Below are 13,897 nucleotides of genomic sequence, written 5' to 3'. Positions count from 1 at the left end.
CAAAGGTATTTTTGCTCACAGCCTATAGAGATTTTGCTAGGCTACCTAACACGCATTCGAAAACATTTGTAGGTACTCCTGATCTTGCATTTGCACATATTTTCTGGATAAAATGCAAAATAATTGGACAAAACAGAGGTTACCAGTCAGGCATTATCTGGTGTTACCCAACCTTTTCTTGTAGAAAACTGAGTTTGCATAGTTAGGTTATTCAAGAAATAATATGAAGAAAACTTCGTTTTCTTAAAGAGTTAAAGAGGATGCGTCCCAAAGTTGAACCTTAAAACGTACAGGAATTAGGAGAGGCAGTTGGGGGGCTGCTTATTTTCTCCCTTTCTGTATCAATAAATTCAAACTGACAAAATTACCTAATTTTACAAATTTTAAAAAGTTAGCAGCTAGCGGTTTCGCTCCACCGACCTCTGGGTTATGAGCCCAGCACACTTCCGCTGCGCCAAGCTGCTGTTAGTGTAAGAATTTTTCAAACAAGTGATGTTATTACACGAGAAAATTTTACCTTCAATGGGGAAATGAGTTTTTCTAAGCTAGAAAATCGGGGGGTTAAGATTTTCCGACGAAACTTTCCAGGAAAATTACTCGGAGAATTCCGCGTCGAATGAGTCTTCGTACACCCAGATCCGATGTCGGCTGTGACCTGTAGGTGAAGAGGGAAAAAAAGGAGAACATGAACAATTAGTGGCTATGCGTGGTTTCTGGAAATCAGGGAAGGAGTTATCGGATCGAGCTGAAATTTCGCGGATAAGCTCCTGGGCCCTAGGGGACCTTAACTTGTGAATTTCAGCCCGATCGGACAACGTTAAAGGGGGAGGGGGGGGGGTGGTCGAAACTTTCGGCCAGATTTTTCCCATGAAGGAAACGTCGGAGGGGGATGAAATTTGGCAGGTTTCTTAGTTGGAGCTCGGGCTACGAAATGCATCCCTCCCCATCCCTTTGCAACCACTGGAACCGAAGATCGCTCAACATTGTCGTGGTTCGCCTCTTTAAAGAGGCACGAGTGTGCCTCCTTGATAAAATAAATACTATAGCACCTCTTACCTCGGATTTCTTTCTGCTAGCCCAGAATTTATTGAAAAAACTCCTTTTCAAGTATAACTGTGGACAGTAAAGGAAAGGTCGCAACTTACTAATAAACGTAACTGACACGATCCGACAAAAACTGATCCACCTAAAGGTCGTAACTACCACTTCCGACCTTTAGGTGGGACAAGGTTTTCACATACGTCTTTTCAACGTTCTTAGTTGGGACCTTTCACTTTCATATTTACATACTCTGGGCACAGAATATGAAAAAGAAAAAAAAAACAGATAAGAAGCTGCTGCCGTCTCGTTTTTGAAAAAAATGTCAGTTACGACCCTTAGGTGGCACAACGTCGATTTGAGACTTGAGGAAAACGGCTCAGCGTGGTATAGTTTTTTGATTTGAGGGTTTGATATTTTTGTTCTTTTTTTAGTTATAGTGGTGTTTTACCTGGGATGCTGGTAAAGTGGGATCCACATCACTCTCTTGGAGTGATGGTGGGGCCAAATGCAGTTGGTCCAAATAATGACCAGGGGCAGGCTCCCATGTACACAACATTTATTCCACAAGTTGTACCTATGTCTTAACCTATACAGTACCAGGGTCAGATTATAAAGCATACCCCTAACTCTATCCCTCTTAGCTATGTTTCATCTCCCACCTATCCAACCTATACCATCCTGACAACAAACAAATATTCTGGGTTCAATGAATAGAGCTACCCAGCTTTGTCCTCTTAAGACAGTAATGAAGAGCTGAGAACAGCTGGAAATCCAATGAAAATAGAAGGTATTGTTGTCCATGAAAATGGATTAGTATTACCAAGACTAGGATATGTTCTCAGCATTGCCACAAAAAGGAGAGACTTGTCCCCAGACATAGAAAAAGGTCCAGCTGCAAAGTGTAAACCAACAAAATTGACAACACCTCAAGCAGGTTACTACAACAAAGGTACACAGTGCATCATCCCAGAGCAAGAACATTATTAAGTGCTATTAGAAATTATTATAGAGCAAAGTAGAAGAACCCCCCCACCCCTGATTATGAAATTGCAAAGTCAATCCAAATAATATTGAAGAATTTTGAATTTAGGCTGAAAGTCAAGAAAAAAAGAATGACCATGCTTTTCAAACAGTTCATGGTAACAAACTGTAGTAAGGAGCAACCCTATATAGGTATCAGAGAACCATGTAGCAAAAATTTCAAGCTCTTATCTACAAAAATGTGGAACTGTGTATTTTTTCCCAGAAGACAGAGCACGGGTGTGTGTTAATTTGTTGTTTTATTCCTCTGGGGTAATTGTATTGACCAAGTGGTCCTAGAATGTTGCAAGAGGGCTCATTCTAATGGAAATAAAAAGTTCTAGTAACCTTTTTAAGTGACACAAAAACTGGAGGGCACCTAGGCCCCCTCCCACGCTCATTTTTTCCCAAAGTCAATGGATCAAAATTTTGAGATAGCCATTTTGTTCCACATAGTGAAAAACCATAATAACTATGTCTTTGGGGATGACTTACTCCCATACAGTCCCTGAGGGAGGAGCTGCAATTTACAAACTTTGACCAGTGTTTACATACAGTAATGGTTATTGGGAAGTGTACAGACATTTTCAAGGGGATTTTTTTGGTTTGGGGGTGGGGTTGAGGGGAGGAGGCTATGTGGGAGGATCTTTCCTTGATTCCCCAATATCTCAATGAAATTTGATATTTAGAAGGATATTGTGGCTCAGAGCTCTTATTTTCAACCCAACTGGATCTGGTGACATTGGGGGGAGTTGGGAGGGGGAAACCTAAAACTTGGAAAACACTTAGAGTAGAGGGATCAGGATAAAAATTGGTGGGAAAAATAAGCACAAGTCCTGGATACATAATTGACATAAACATAACAGATCTGCTCTCTTTGGGGTAGTTGGGGGAGGGGTTAATTCTGAAAAATTAGAAAAAATGAGGTATTTTAACTTACAAACGGGAGATTGGATCTCAATGAAATTTGATATTTAGAAGGATATTGTGTCTCAAAGCAAATATTTTAAATCCTGACCGGATCTGGTGACATTGGGGGAAGTTTGGGGTGGGGGAACCTAAAATCATGGAAAACGCTTAGATTGGAGGGATCAGCATGAAACTTGGTTGGGAAAATAATCAGAAGTCTTACATACGTGATTTACATAATTGGAACGGATCCACTCTATTGGGGGGGGGGGGGGTTAATTCTGAAAAAAAAGAAAAAATGATGTATTTTTAACTTATGAAGGAGTGATCGGATCTTCATGAAACTTCATATTTAGAAGGACCTTGTAACTCAGATCTCTTACTTTAAATCTTAACCGGATCAAGCGTAATTGGGGGGGGGGGCAGTTGGGGGGACGGGAAATCTTAGAAAATACTTAAAGCGGTGAGATCAGGATGAAACTGGATGGGAAGAATAGAAACCTGTCTAAGATACGTGACTGACATAACCGGACCGGATCTGCTCTCTTTGGTGGAATTGGGGGGGGGGGTAATTTTGAAAATTGAGGTATTTGTTACTTACGAAAGGGTGACCAGATCTTAATGAAATTTGATATTTAGAAGGCTCTTGTGCTGTAAAGTTCTAATTTTAAATTCTGACCAGATCCTGTGACATTGGGGGGAGTTGGAGGGGGAAACTGGAATTTTTGGAAAACGTGAAAATTGGGGTATTTTTATCTTACAAATAGATGATTGGATCTTAATGAAATTTGATTTTTAGAAGGAATTCATGTCTCAGAGCTCTTATTTCAAATCCTGACCAGATCTTTTGACATTGGGGGGGGGGAGTTGGAGGGGGAAATCTTGGAAAAACACTTGGAGTGGAGGAATTGGGATGAAGCTTGGTGGATAGAATAAACAAATGTCCTTGATAAGTGATTGACAGAATCGTACTGGATTCGCTCTCTTTGGGGGATTTGGGGGGAGGGGTTCAGTGATTTGGCGAGTTTGGTGCTTCTGGATGTGCTAGGACAATGAAAATTGGTAGGCGTCTCAGGGAGCTGCACAATTTGACTTGATAAAGTCGTTTTCCCAGATTCGACCATCTGGGGGGCTAAAGGGAGAGGAAAAATTAGGTATTTATAACTTATTAGGGGGTGATCGGATCATAATGAATTTTGATATTTAGAAGGACATCTTGACTCAGAGTTCTTGTTTTAAATCCTGACCGGCATTAAGCCTCTTATTTTCCTTTTTAAATCAATCGATTGATTCATAGAATTTTGTTAGAGCTCATACCATATGCTCTCTTGGCTCTTAGCTCATCTTGCCTCATCACTAGTGCCATATGAGCTCTTAGCTCTTGTTATTTAATTTTCTCTACAAGGCAAAGATGATGCTGAAAAGATTTTATTCATCAGCAAACTCAACAATCTCACTCTAAAGGCAAAAAGAATACAACCTATAGTAAGAGGAATAATTAAAGGTATCCCTCTTAACTTATCCATTGAGGAAATCATGGAGAGCTTACAAACCCCAGAAACATGGAAAGATGGTGTAAGGCAGCAAAACCAAGGAATCCCCCAAGTGGCTAAAAAATGTCAAATTGGGTTCTGTATGGCACAGGTAGCTTGTAAAAGTTATGATGATGTGCTAAATTAGATGAGGCAACATCAACATCAGTTCTGTCAGACCTCACAAAGCCAGATCATGAACAAACTTGTAAAATCATCCAAAAGAGAAGCAGCTAAAAAGTTAGTAATTGGTCTAACTTTTGAACTTTTGCTGAACTTTTCTCAGCAGTCAATTGCTAAGAATAAAGACACTGTGATAAAGTTTGTACTCAATTTTTTGCAAAAAATACAATTAAGCTTGCAGTTGATATGAAAAGTTCCTCTAAAGGTTGACATACTTGACAGGAGAAAAGGATCACATCCAACATAATCATTTTATTGAATATTTTTCAACTCTTATGTAGTCTCAAAGAAAAGGAAGATTTACTGCTGCTTGCAATACCTAATCCATCAGACATGTCCTCCTCTCCAATGTACCCAGTTACAATAGTGGCATTACCCTCAACAAATGCATCCTGAGGCTTAGTCTTTTTAGTAAAAAAACTGGAAGTGTGTTTACAGAGTTCAAATCCAGTTTTCTGGCCATTGATGCCAGCTTGCCAATCCCCCTCTGATCCTGTAGTGCCTTTAAATATTCCTTACAGTATTAATATGCAAAACCCTACAAATCAGCATAATTTTGTGAAGAATTTGGCTGTGTTGACAAGGCAAAACATATTGTTAGTTGCCAAAATAGACTGGTAGTCCAAATGGTTAATGAAGATTTTGCTTTGGCTGCAGTACCTAATAGTATGAAAATTTGGGTATGGAACTAATAGTATGAAGCTGAGTCCACAAGAATTTTTAAAATGGACACTGATTTTGATGTTTCTGAAATCTCTGTGCTTGTTGAAAATATAATTTCTAGGACATGTTTTGCAAATTTAAGAGTTGTGCAGCTGAAGCTTAAACCAAATGATGACCTTGATCATGCATTGAAGTTTGGAGTGAAGATCAAACATTGTTTATTTTGTGTAACTTAATCAATCAGAAGCCCAAGCAGTGTCTCAACTACCAAGGATTTGTACATTTTGCTTGAGAGTGTTCAAAACCAACCAAGTGTATTAGATGTGTGGGTAATCATAGTAATAAGCATCATGCATGCCAAGCAGACATAAAATGTTCAAACTTTGGAAAACCCACAGATGTAACAGCTTGATTTTTGTAGAAAAGAAAAAGCACCTTCTCTCTCAAGGCCAAAGAAAGAATGTTATTTCCCTAGGGCATTAAAAATTTATGTCAGAATATTAATGGTAACTGTAAAAAAATTGAAATTATTGAATATTGTGTCATCATTTGAGCGTTTGCCTGATTCTCAGTTCTCTATCAGGCCAGCAAATATTACAACTGGCAGTTTAGCTATTTCATTAAACTTCACCAGTTCTTTGTTAGATTTGAGTGACATTTATATTGCTGTTGAGCTAGGATGTTATTTATTGCTGTGTATGTCTATGCTGACTAATTACCTCACCAATACTTCTGATAAGAAGTTTGCATTGGCTTGCTGCATCACTATCAAAGATTCTCCAAAAAATTCAAGCTACCAACAGGTGGCTTGTCATCTCTGATGATTTTAACACAAATCTGAATGACCCTTCTCTGCTGCTTACACAAATAATTCTATCATCACTTCCGCTTTGCATGTCTGTACTACAGAAATCTAAACCTTTCTCTTGGGTTCATAACTCTGGGTCAAACTCAAACCTAGATTTTGTCCTGTCTAATTATCCAAAACTTCAATCTACTACCATTACTATTTCAGATGATATCATATCAAGCCACCATCTACACCTTTAGAAAAATAAAACACGACCCTGTTGGCAAAAAAAAAAAAAAAAAAAAAAAAAATCAACCATGAGTGCATGAGTCTCAGTTATTTTGTTTAATATAAATGGCACCAATTTTATTATTGATGAGTTGTAAAGTTAAAAGTTACTGGCAGTAGCTCATCTGGTGGACTAGCCTGTGTCTTCAAACAGGACATTCATCTACCCTCCCCAGTACTGTTCTACTCCAACGAATTTTTTTTGGCTGTGCATATTGGCAGTATTGTATTTATAAACTCTTATCTCCCATATGAAGGATACTTGATCAGATCCTTGACTAAATTTGCAAAGTTGTGTGGTCTGCTGAAGTATCTTGCAAATCAGGTACTGTCAAACTCTCTACAGTATATAATAATTGGGAACCTCAATACTGATATCAGTTGATCTTCTGTGAGAAGTGATTTACTTTTTGAGTGTCTTCCATTGTACTGTATTATGCCCAAATCCCAAAAGTTTTCATGTATTCATCACTCTGGAAGTACAAGTGACATTAATCATATTGATTGCTTGCCTGGTATTATCTCTTCTTATGCTCATGTTTATGTTAAGGAGTAAGATACTGACCACACGCCAATCTCAGCAACATTTACATTGGATATTGATCTATTGAAAACCAATTGCTTGCAAGAAAAAGCAACTGGAGCAAAGCAAATATACTGCACTACATCTCTACTTTGACAGCCCTTCTTTCTACCATATGCATTCCATATTATCTTCTTCAGTACCAGGTACCTACAAATGGTAAAGTCAATATTTACTGTTATTATATCCAACTTGTGATGTGTATGAAAAAGGCAGAAGTAGCTGCCATACCTCAGTAACAAATTCGTAAAAGAACACAAAAGCCTATCTTGTTTAAATTTGTTAAAAAAGTAAAGCAAAACTAATGGCTCCAGATATGGAATGAATGTAGTTGGCCAAGTTCTGGGTGTGTGACTGATCTCAAACATAAAACTAAACCAAATATAAACGTTATTTGCGGTTGGCATGTTACTGCAGTATGGATTTCCCTGTGAGTAGGAAAGATTGGCGAAAAGTGATCAATTCTGACAAGTTAAATGATGATACTATGACAAGTAACTGCCTTCTACCTTCAGCTTGGTATAAACATTATTCTTTGATCTTTTCGGTGATTAACTATTCAGTGCATTCTGTATATACTCGCCTTCTCCCCCCCCCTCTTTAGCACAGCACTTTTAAAACACGCTTTAGCACAGAGCAAATTTTTTACGCCATTTTTACAACCTTCATGCTCATAGTGTATTTGGATTTATTTTAATATTACTTCAACATTTCATGCTAATTTATTTCCTCATCTTAGGTTTAACTTTTTTCATATTTCTTTTCATGAGTGTTATCACATAAATATTACCAGTGCATAGGATTCTATAGGCTAGGAAGTTTTATAGAATCAATGTATTTACAGTCTATGCAAAAACAGGTGTTTAAGCACTGAATGGTTGGCCTTTGGCAGATCAGCAGCAGTAATGTACTCAAGTAGTAGTAATGAGTCTCAAGCAGTAGCAAACCAGAGAAAAACTCTAAAATTTGATTTGATATGAATATGTACATTGGAATTTTTATACCAATATATACATCAAAATAATTGCTATTTTAGGCTGATTTTAAATATATAAGTTTCATCAAGTTTAGTCTTACCCATCAAAAGTTACGAGCCTGAGAAAATTTGCCTTATTTTCGAGAAAAGGGGGAAAAACCCCCTAAAAGTCACAGAATCTTAATGAAAATCACGACATCAAATTCAGCATATCAGAGAAGGCTACTGTAGAAGTTTCAAGGTCCCGTCTGCAAAAATGTTGAATTTATATTTTTTGCCAGAAGAAAGACCACAAAAGTGTTTTTTTTTTTCAGGAGCTGTTGTATTGTCCCAGTGGTGCTAGAATGTTGCGAGAGGGCTCATTCTAATGAAAATTGAAAGTTCTAGTGCCCTTTTTAAGTGACCAAAAAATTTGGAGGGTAACTAGGCCCCCTCCCATGCTCATTTTTTTCCCATAGTCACCCAATCAAAAATTTGTCAAAAACCTAATGAATATTTCTTTGAGGACAACTTAATCCCCCATAGTCCCCAGGGGAAGGACTACAAGTTATGAATTTCGCCCATTGTTTACATATAGTATTGATTATTGACGATGTATACTAACGTTTTCAAGGAATATTTTTTTTGGTGGCGGGGGGGGGTCGTATTTGACATAATAGGATCTTTCCATGGAGGAATTTATCAGGGGGTAAGAAACTTTCCATGAGGGGGGCGCTGGATGTCCCAGCATTACTTAAAAAAAACAATGAAAAATTAAATACAAAAAACAAGTTTTTTCAACTGAAATTTAGGAGCAGCATTAAAACTAGGCCCCCAATCACGCTCATTTTTTCCCAGCCACTGGATCAAAATTTTGAGACAGCACTTTTGTTTAGCATAGTCAAAAAATCCAGTAGCTATGTCTTAGAGGATGCATTAACCCTCATAGTCCCTTGGGGAAGGGCTGCAAGTTATGAACTTTGCCCATTGTTTAAATATAGTATTGGTTATTTTGAAGTATACTGACGTTTTCAGGTTTTTTTTTCGTGATGGGGGGGGGGGGTCGTGGTGAGGGGATTACGTGAGAAGATCTTTCCTTGGAGGACTTTTCATGAGGTAAGAGAATTTCTATGAGAGTGGCGCTGGATTTTCCAGCATAATTTAAAAAAAAAACAATGAGAAATTAAATAAAACGACAAGTTTTTTTCAACGAAAAGTAAGGAACAACATTAAAACTTAAAACAAACTAAAATTATCATGTATATGAGGTGGTTTGTCCCCTCGTCAGTACCTCGATCTTTACAATAAAGTATTCTTAGTAATTTAAAAGAGATATTTATTCTAATTAAATGGCCTTTGTGATTCAGGGGTCCTTGTTAAAGAATTAGAACAAAATTTGAACTTTAGTGTATAAAGTGAGGTATTGAAGAGGGAGCTAATCCTAACATATACGTAATAAAAAATATACAAATATAGAAATTCGTTAAGCAAGTTGATTTGTAAGTTATGTGTATTTATCAAACAGTTTGTGGTAACAAACTGTAGTAAGGACTCAATAGTAACCGAAACTCAAAAAAATAGAATTTTGATACCAGTAGTTACATCAAAAGAATCGCATTTTAATGCTGATTTTAAGTATATAAGTTTCATCAAGATTAGTCTTACCCATCAAAAGTTACGAGCCTGAGAAAATTTGCCTCATTTTAGAAAATAGGGGGAAACACCCCCTAAAAGTCACACGATCTTAAAGAAAATCACACCATCAGATTCAGCGTATAAGAAAAACTTATTGTAGAAGTTTCAAGTCCCTATCTACAAATGCGTGTTCATTTGTTTTTTGTTTGTTTGTTGTTTTTTTCCAGGGGTGATTGTATCAACTCAGTGGTCCTAGAATGTCGCGAAAGGGCTCATTCTAACCGGAATTAAAAGTTCTAGTGCCCTTTTTAAGTGACAAAACAAATTGGAGGGCACCTAGGTCCCCTCCCACGCTGTGGGAGCTATGAAAAGCTTTTCTACTGAAAGTGAGGAGCAGCATTAAAACTTCAAACAAACAGAAATTATTACGCATATGATGGTTTTACCTCCTCGTAATACCTTGCTCTTTACGCTAAAGTATCTTTAGTAATTTCAACTATTTATTTTACGACCTTTGTGATTCAGGGGTCATTCTTAAGGAATTGGTACAAAATTTAAGCTTTAGTGTAAAGAGCAAGGTATCGACGAGGGGTGTTTACGTTAAATTTTTTTACTGTTTTAGAATGTAGAGTTCAGAGAAAGAGTCAAACTTTAGCGTAAAGTGCGGGGCATTGAGGAGGAAAAGTCCCTTTGATATACAGAGTAATTTTTGCTCGTTTTAAGTTTTAATGTTGCTCCTTACTTTTATTCTTTAGTAATTTCAACTATTTATTTTACGACCTTTGTGATTCAGGGGTCATTCTTAAGGAATTGGGACAAAATTTTAGCTTTAGTTTAAAGAGTGAGGTATCGACGAGGGGTGTTTACGCTAAAGTTTTTTTACTTTATTAAAATGTAGAGTTAAGAGAAAGAGTCAAACTTCAGCGTAAAGAGCGGGGCATTGAGGAGCAAAAGCCCCTTTGATATAGAGAGTAATTTCTGTTCATTTTAAGTTTTAATGTCGCTCCTTACTTTCATTTAAAAAACCTTTTTTTTGTTAATTACTAATAAAAACGTTCGTTAATAAAATTAAAAGCTCTTGTGGCGTTTTGAAGTGACCAAAAAATTGGAGGGCAACTAGGCCCCATCCCCCTTCTCTTTTTTTCTCAAACGATCAAAACTTTGACCCAGCCATTTAGCCAAAAAAAGTAAAATTTATACGTAAATTTCTTTTTAATTATTCATATACGTTGAGCCAAAATCAAAACCTGCATTAATTCAAAACGTTCAGAAATTAAATTAAAAAAGCAAGTTTTTTTTAACTGTAAGTAAGGAGCGACATTAAAACTTAAACGAACAGAAATTATTCAGTATATGAAAGGGACTGTCCCCTCCTCAATGCCCCATTCTATACGCTAAAGTTTGGCTCTTTCTCACAACTCTACTTTTTAAAACAATTAAATACTTTAGCGTAAAGACCGGGGCATTGAGGAGGGGACAGCCCCTTTCATTTACGGAATATTTCTGTTCGTTTTAAGTTTTAGTGTCACTCCTTACTTTCAGTTAAAAAAATAACTTTTTTTTTTCAATAAATAAAATGTGCCTGAAGCTCAAGCATAAAAAGAGGAAGATTAATGTTTTTTTTTCTCATAAAACCTTTGTTGCCATATGCTCCTATTAACATCATTATCTAAGAAGTAAGTGTGGTTTCAACTACAGTACTAGGTGGGGATTTTTAATTCAAGATGGTTGAAAGTAGCTCAACAATATCCAGTAAAAATTCGCACTTTAAAATTGTAACTTTTGACAAATGCTTAGAAAAAGGCATACCTTCATTAATGTCACCACGTATTGTACATATGTATGTATCCCAAGGCTTACCTTTTTTTAAACAGTTTTTTCCTATGAATTTGTAAGCAGTTTACAGATAGCTGTGTCTTTATTTTTATTATTTTTCATTCCTCTTGGGTAGTTCAAGCTTAAACTAATACTTGTATCCAAATTTGTATCTATCACAACTATTGAACTAATCTTTTATATTTTGCAGGAACAGACAATAGGTGCACAATTTGAATAATAAGGAAATAGTGGATTTTGTACCATGATAAGTTTTTAAAGGTGAAAGGAAATCCTTGTCTAGAAAAGTATTTGTGTAAAGAAGAATATTGATTAAAAACATGATGTCAATTCTAAATCTACCTGAAGAGATTCATGATGTGATATTTGCGTATTTATCTCTTGGTGACGTTCTCAATTGTATGCAAGTGTGTAAAAAATGGTATTATATATTACAGAGAGGCAATTCCGAACTTTGGCAATACCACAGTGGGAAAACTGTTCCATGTGAAGCTTTAGGATCTGAGATATTGAGTTCTTTGTCCTCACATAAATCCAAATTAAAGGCTTTTAAATATGCATGGAATCCAAATGACTGTGCTTTCCATAATTATATAAAATCGAATGGTTTTACGCTTCTAAGATATCCAGAAGATATCTTACACTCTAGATACACTCTAGATTACACATATCCAATAGGAGACTATCGTAGAGCACTATCTTACGATTCATTACACGATTGTGCAAGAGGAAAATTAGGCTTTGAAGCTGGAAGACATTCCTGGGAAATAACATGGGAAGGGCCATTAGGAGCTTTTGCAAAGGTTGGAGTAGCAACCAAGGATGATTCCAATACTGATCCTGAGACTTTATTTGGACGTCGTGGTGAAAGCTGGGGATGGGATTTAGCCAACAATTATTTGATTCAGAATGGTCTTGTGCAGACATTTTATCCTCAATCTCCCAAATATGGCTATTGCCCAAATTATCAAATGATACCCGCATATCAGGTAAGTTCATTATAAATGAAAAATTAAGCTTAAGATTTATAGAAATCTTCTCGGAAAATGTTCCTAGTAATGGGTTTTTGCATTACTTACCAAAGATTTTTTTTAAAGATATGCTACTCCCTATTGTTTAGAAACTTGTGTCTTAGTCAGTTTGCTGAATTAGGTTGAAAATATTTTAAATCAGGATCCTTTTACTGGCTTATTTGAAACATGTTTTACTCTATTTACCAACAAAAAAGCCTCAGTAGATTTCAGCCCAAAAATACTTCATTCAAGAGGAAATAGTTCGATGAAGGTAGTTGGGGGAGATGTATTGTAGGATGTATATGGAGATGGTAAAAATAGTACCTTAACTGCAAAGTAATTACCCCTTTCTTCTAAGACCATTTGCACCATAGGTTAGCAGATATTTAACCCTTGGGAAAGGGAGGGATGGGTAAAGGATTTTTGTAAGAAAAAAGGTTGAAAATACAAAACAAAGCTATTTTATACCACCACTTTCCTGGGTTATCATTTTGATTGTTGAGAGCAAGGTGGAGGGGCAGGGGGAATCTAACGTTTTCTTTTTAATACTTGCAACTTGAAATATCTTGGTTTGTTTGAGCAATAAATCCTAGTGACATTGTATTCATTATTTAGTCGCTTTATAGACCATTATCACCTACCAATCAATTGAAGACATTCTTTGACCCATGTGAATCAAGTTTATTAGCACATGTTGCTAATGACTGGTGTTTTGCTAGGATGTAGAGTGAAGGATGGTTCGGTATTAGATTGAAGTGGTGTTTGGCTGCTATAAGATTTAGTTATTGTATTTAGTAGTTAAAACGTAATTTGTATATATTACTATAAACACGTAGACTTTAATTTGAAAAGGGAGGATTAAAAAGATAAATCTTACTTTGCTTTTCTTCTAAAAAAAAGAACACTGCAGGACCTGGAGAGGAAGTTGGTATGCATGGTATTGTTATAGAGGGGAGGAGGGGGGCTGAACTTAGATAACGGTTCTGGATGTAGTACTAGATGCGTGTCCAGAACTAAAGAGCAAAATTTCAACTAAATCATATGAAAAAAAATCAACTATAAATTTTTATTATTTAGAGCAGAAAGGATAGTGGAAATTAAATGTGATTGTTTGAATTGATCTTGTGGAAACTTTTGCTACCACATATATTGTTAAAAATTGAAAAAAAAACAGCTTAAAAATGTACACCTCTTCTATGAAGATGGGATGGTTTTGGGAAATTTTGGCGAATAAAAAACGTTGTCCAATGTATCTACTTAATTTTGCTTTTTCTTTTCACGTTTCAACATGGCAACACTGACGAAAAGGTGGTAGTGCTCTAAAAGCTTCACAATTTTGAAACAACTAAAAGGGAAATCATTAAAAACTACAGTTTTCAGGTACAGTAGAACTAGCTATGACCAACTTCTAAACTATTCTCTATGGCAAAACTTTTTTTTTGCTTATAG

General features: G+C 36.3%; 1 protein-coding gene across 3 annotated transcripts in view; it reads left to right on the top strand.

The window, feature by feature from the left end:
- The first annotated feature begins 1,398 nt into the window (after nucleotides 1–1,398).
- The window catches only part of LOC136030291 (uncharacterized), a 40,335-nt gene continuing 27,836 nt past the window's right edge, over nucleotides 1,399–13,897 (top strand). The window contains exons 1-2 of one of the 3 annotated variants that reach the window (XM_065709155.1): nucleotides 1,399–1,446; nucleotides 11,626–12,424. In XM_065709155.1, coding sequence (XP_065565227.1) covers nucleotides 11,756–12,424 — 669 coding nt within the window. In that variant the 5' untranslated portion in view covers nucleotides 1,399–1,446; nucleotides 11,626–11,755. The remainder of the gene's footprint in view (nucleotides 1,447–11,625; nucleotides 12,425–13,897) is intronic. The other 2 variants (XM_065709154.1, XM_065709153.1) reach the window with 2 other exon arrangements.

The sequence above is a fragment of the Artemia franciscana genome, chromosome 8, assembly GCF_032884065.1.
Source record: "Artemia franciscana chromosome 8, ASM3288406v1, whole genome shotgun sequence".
NCBI classification, from domain to species: Eukaryota; Metazoa; Arthropoda; class Branchiopoda; order Anostraca; family Artemiidae; genus Artemia; species Artemia franciscana.
This window is presented reverse-complemented; position numbering and strand designations above follow the sequence as displayed.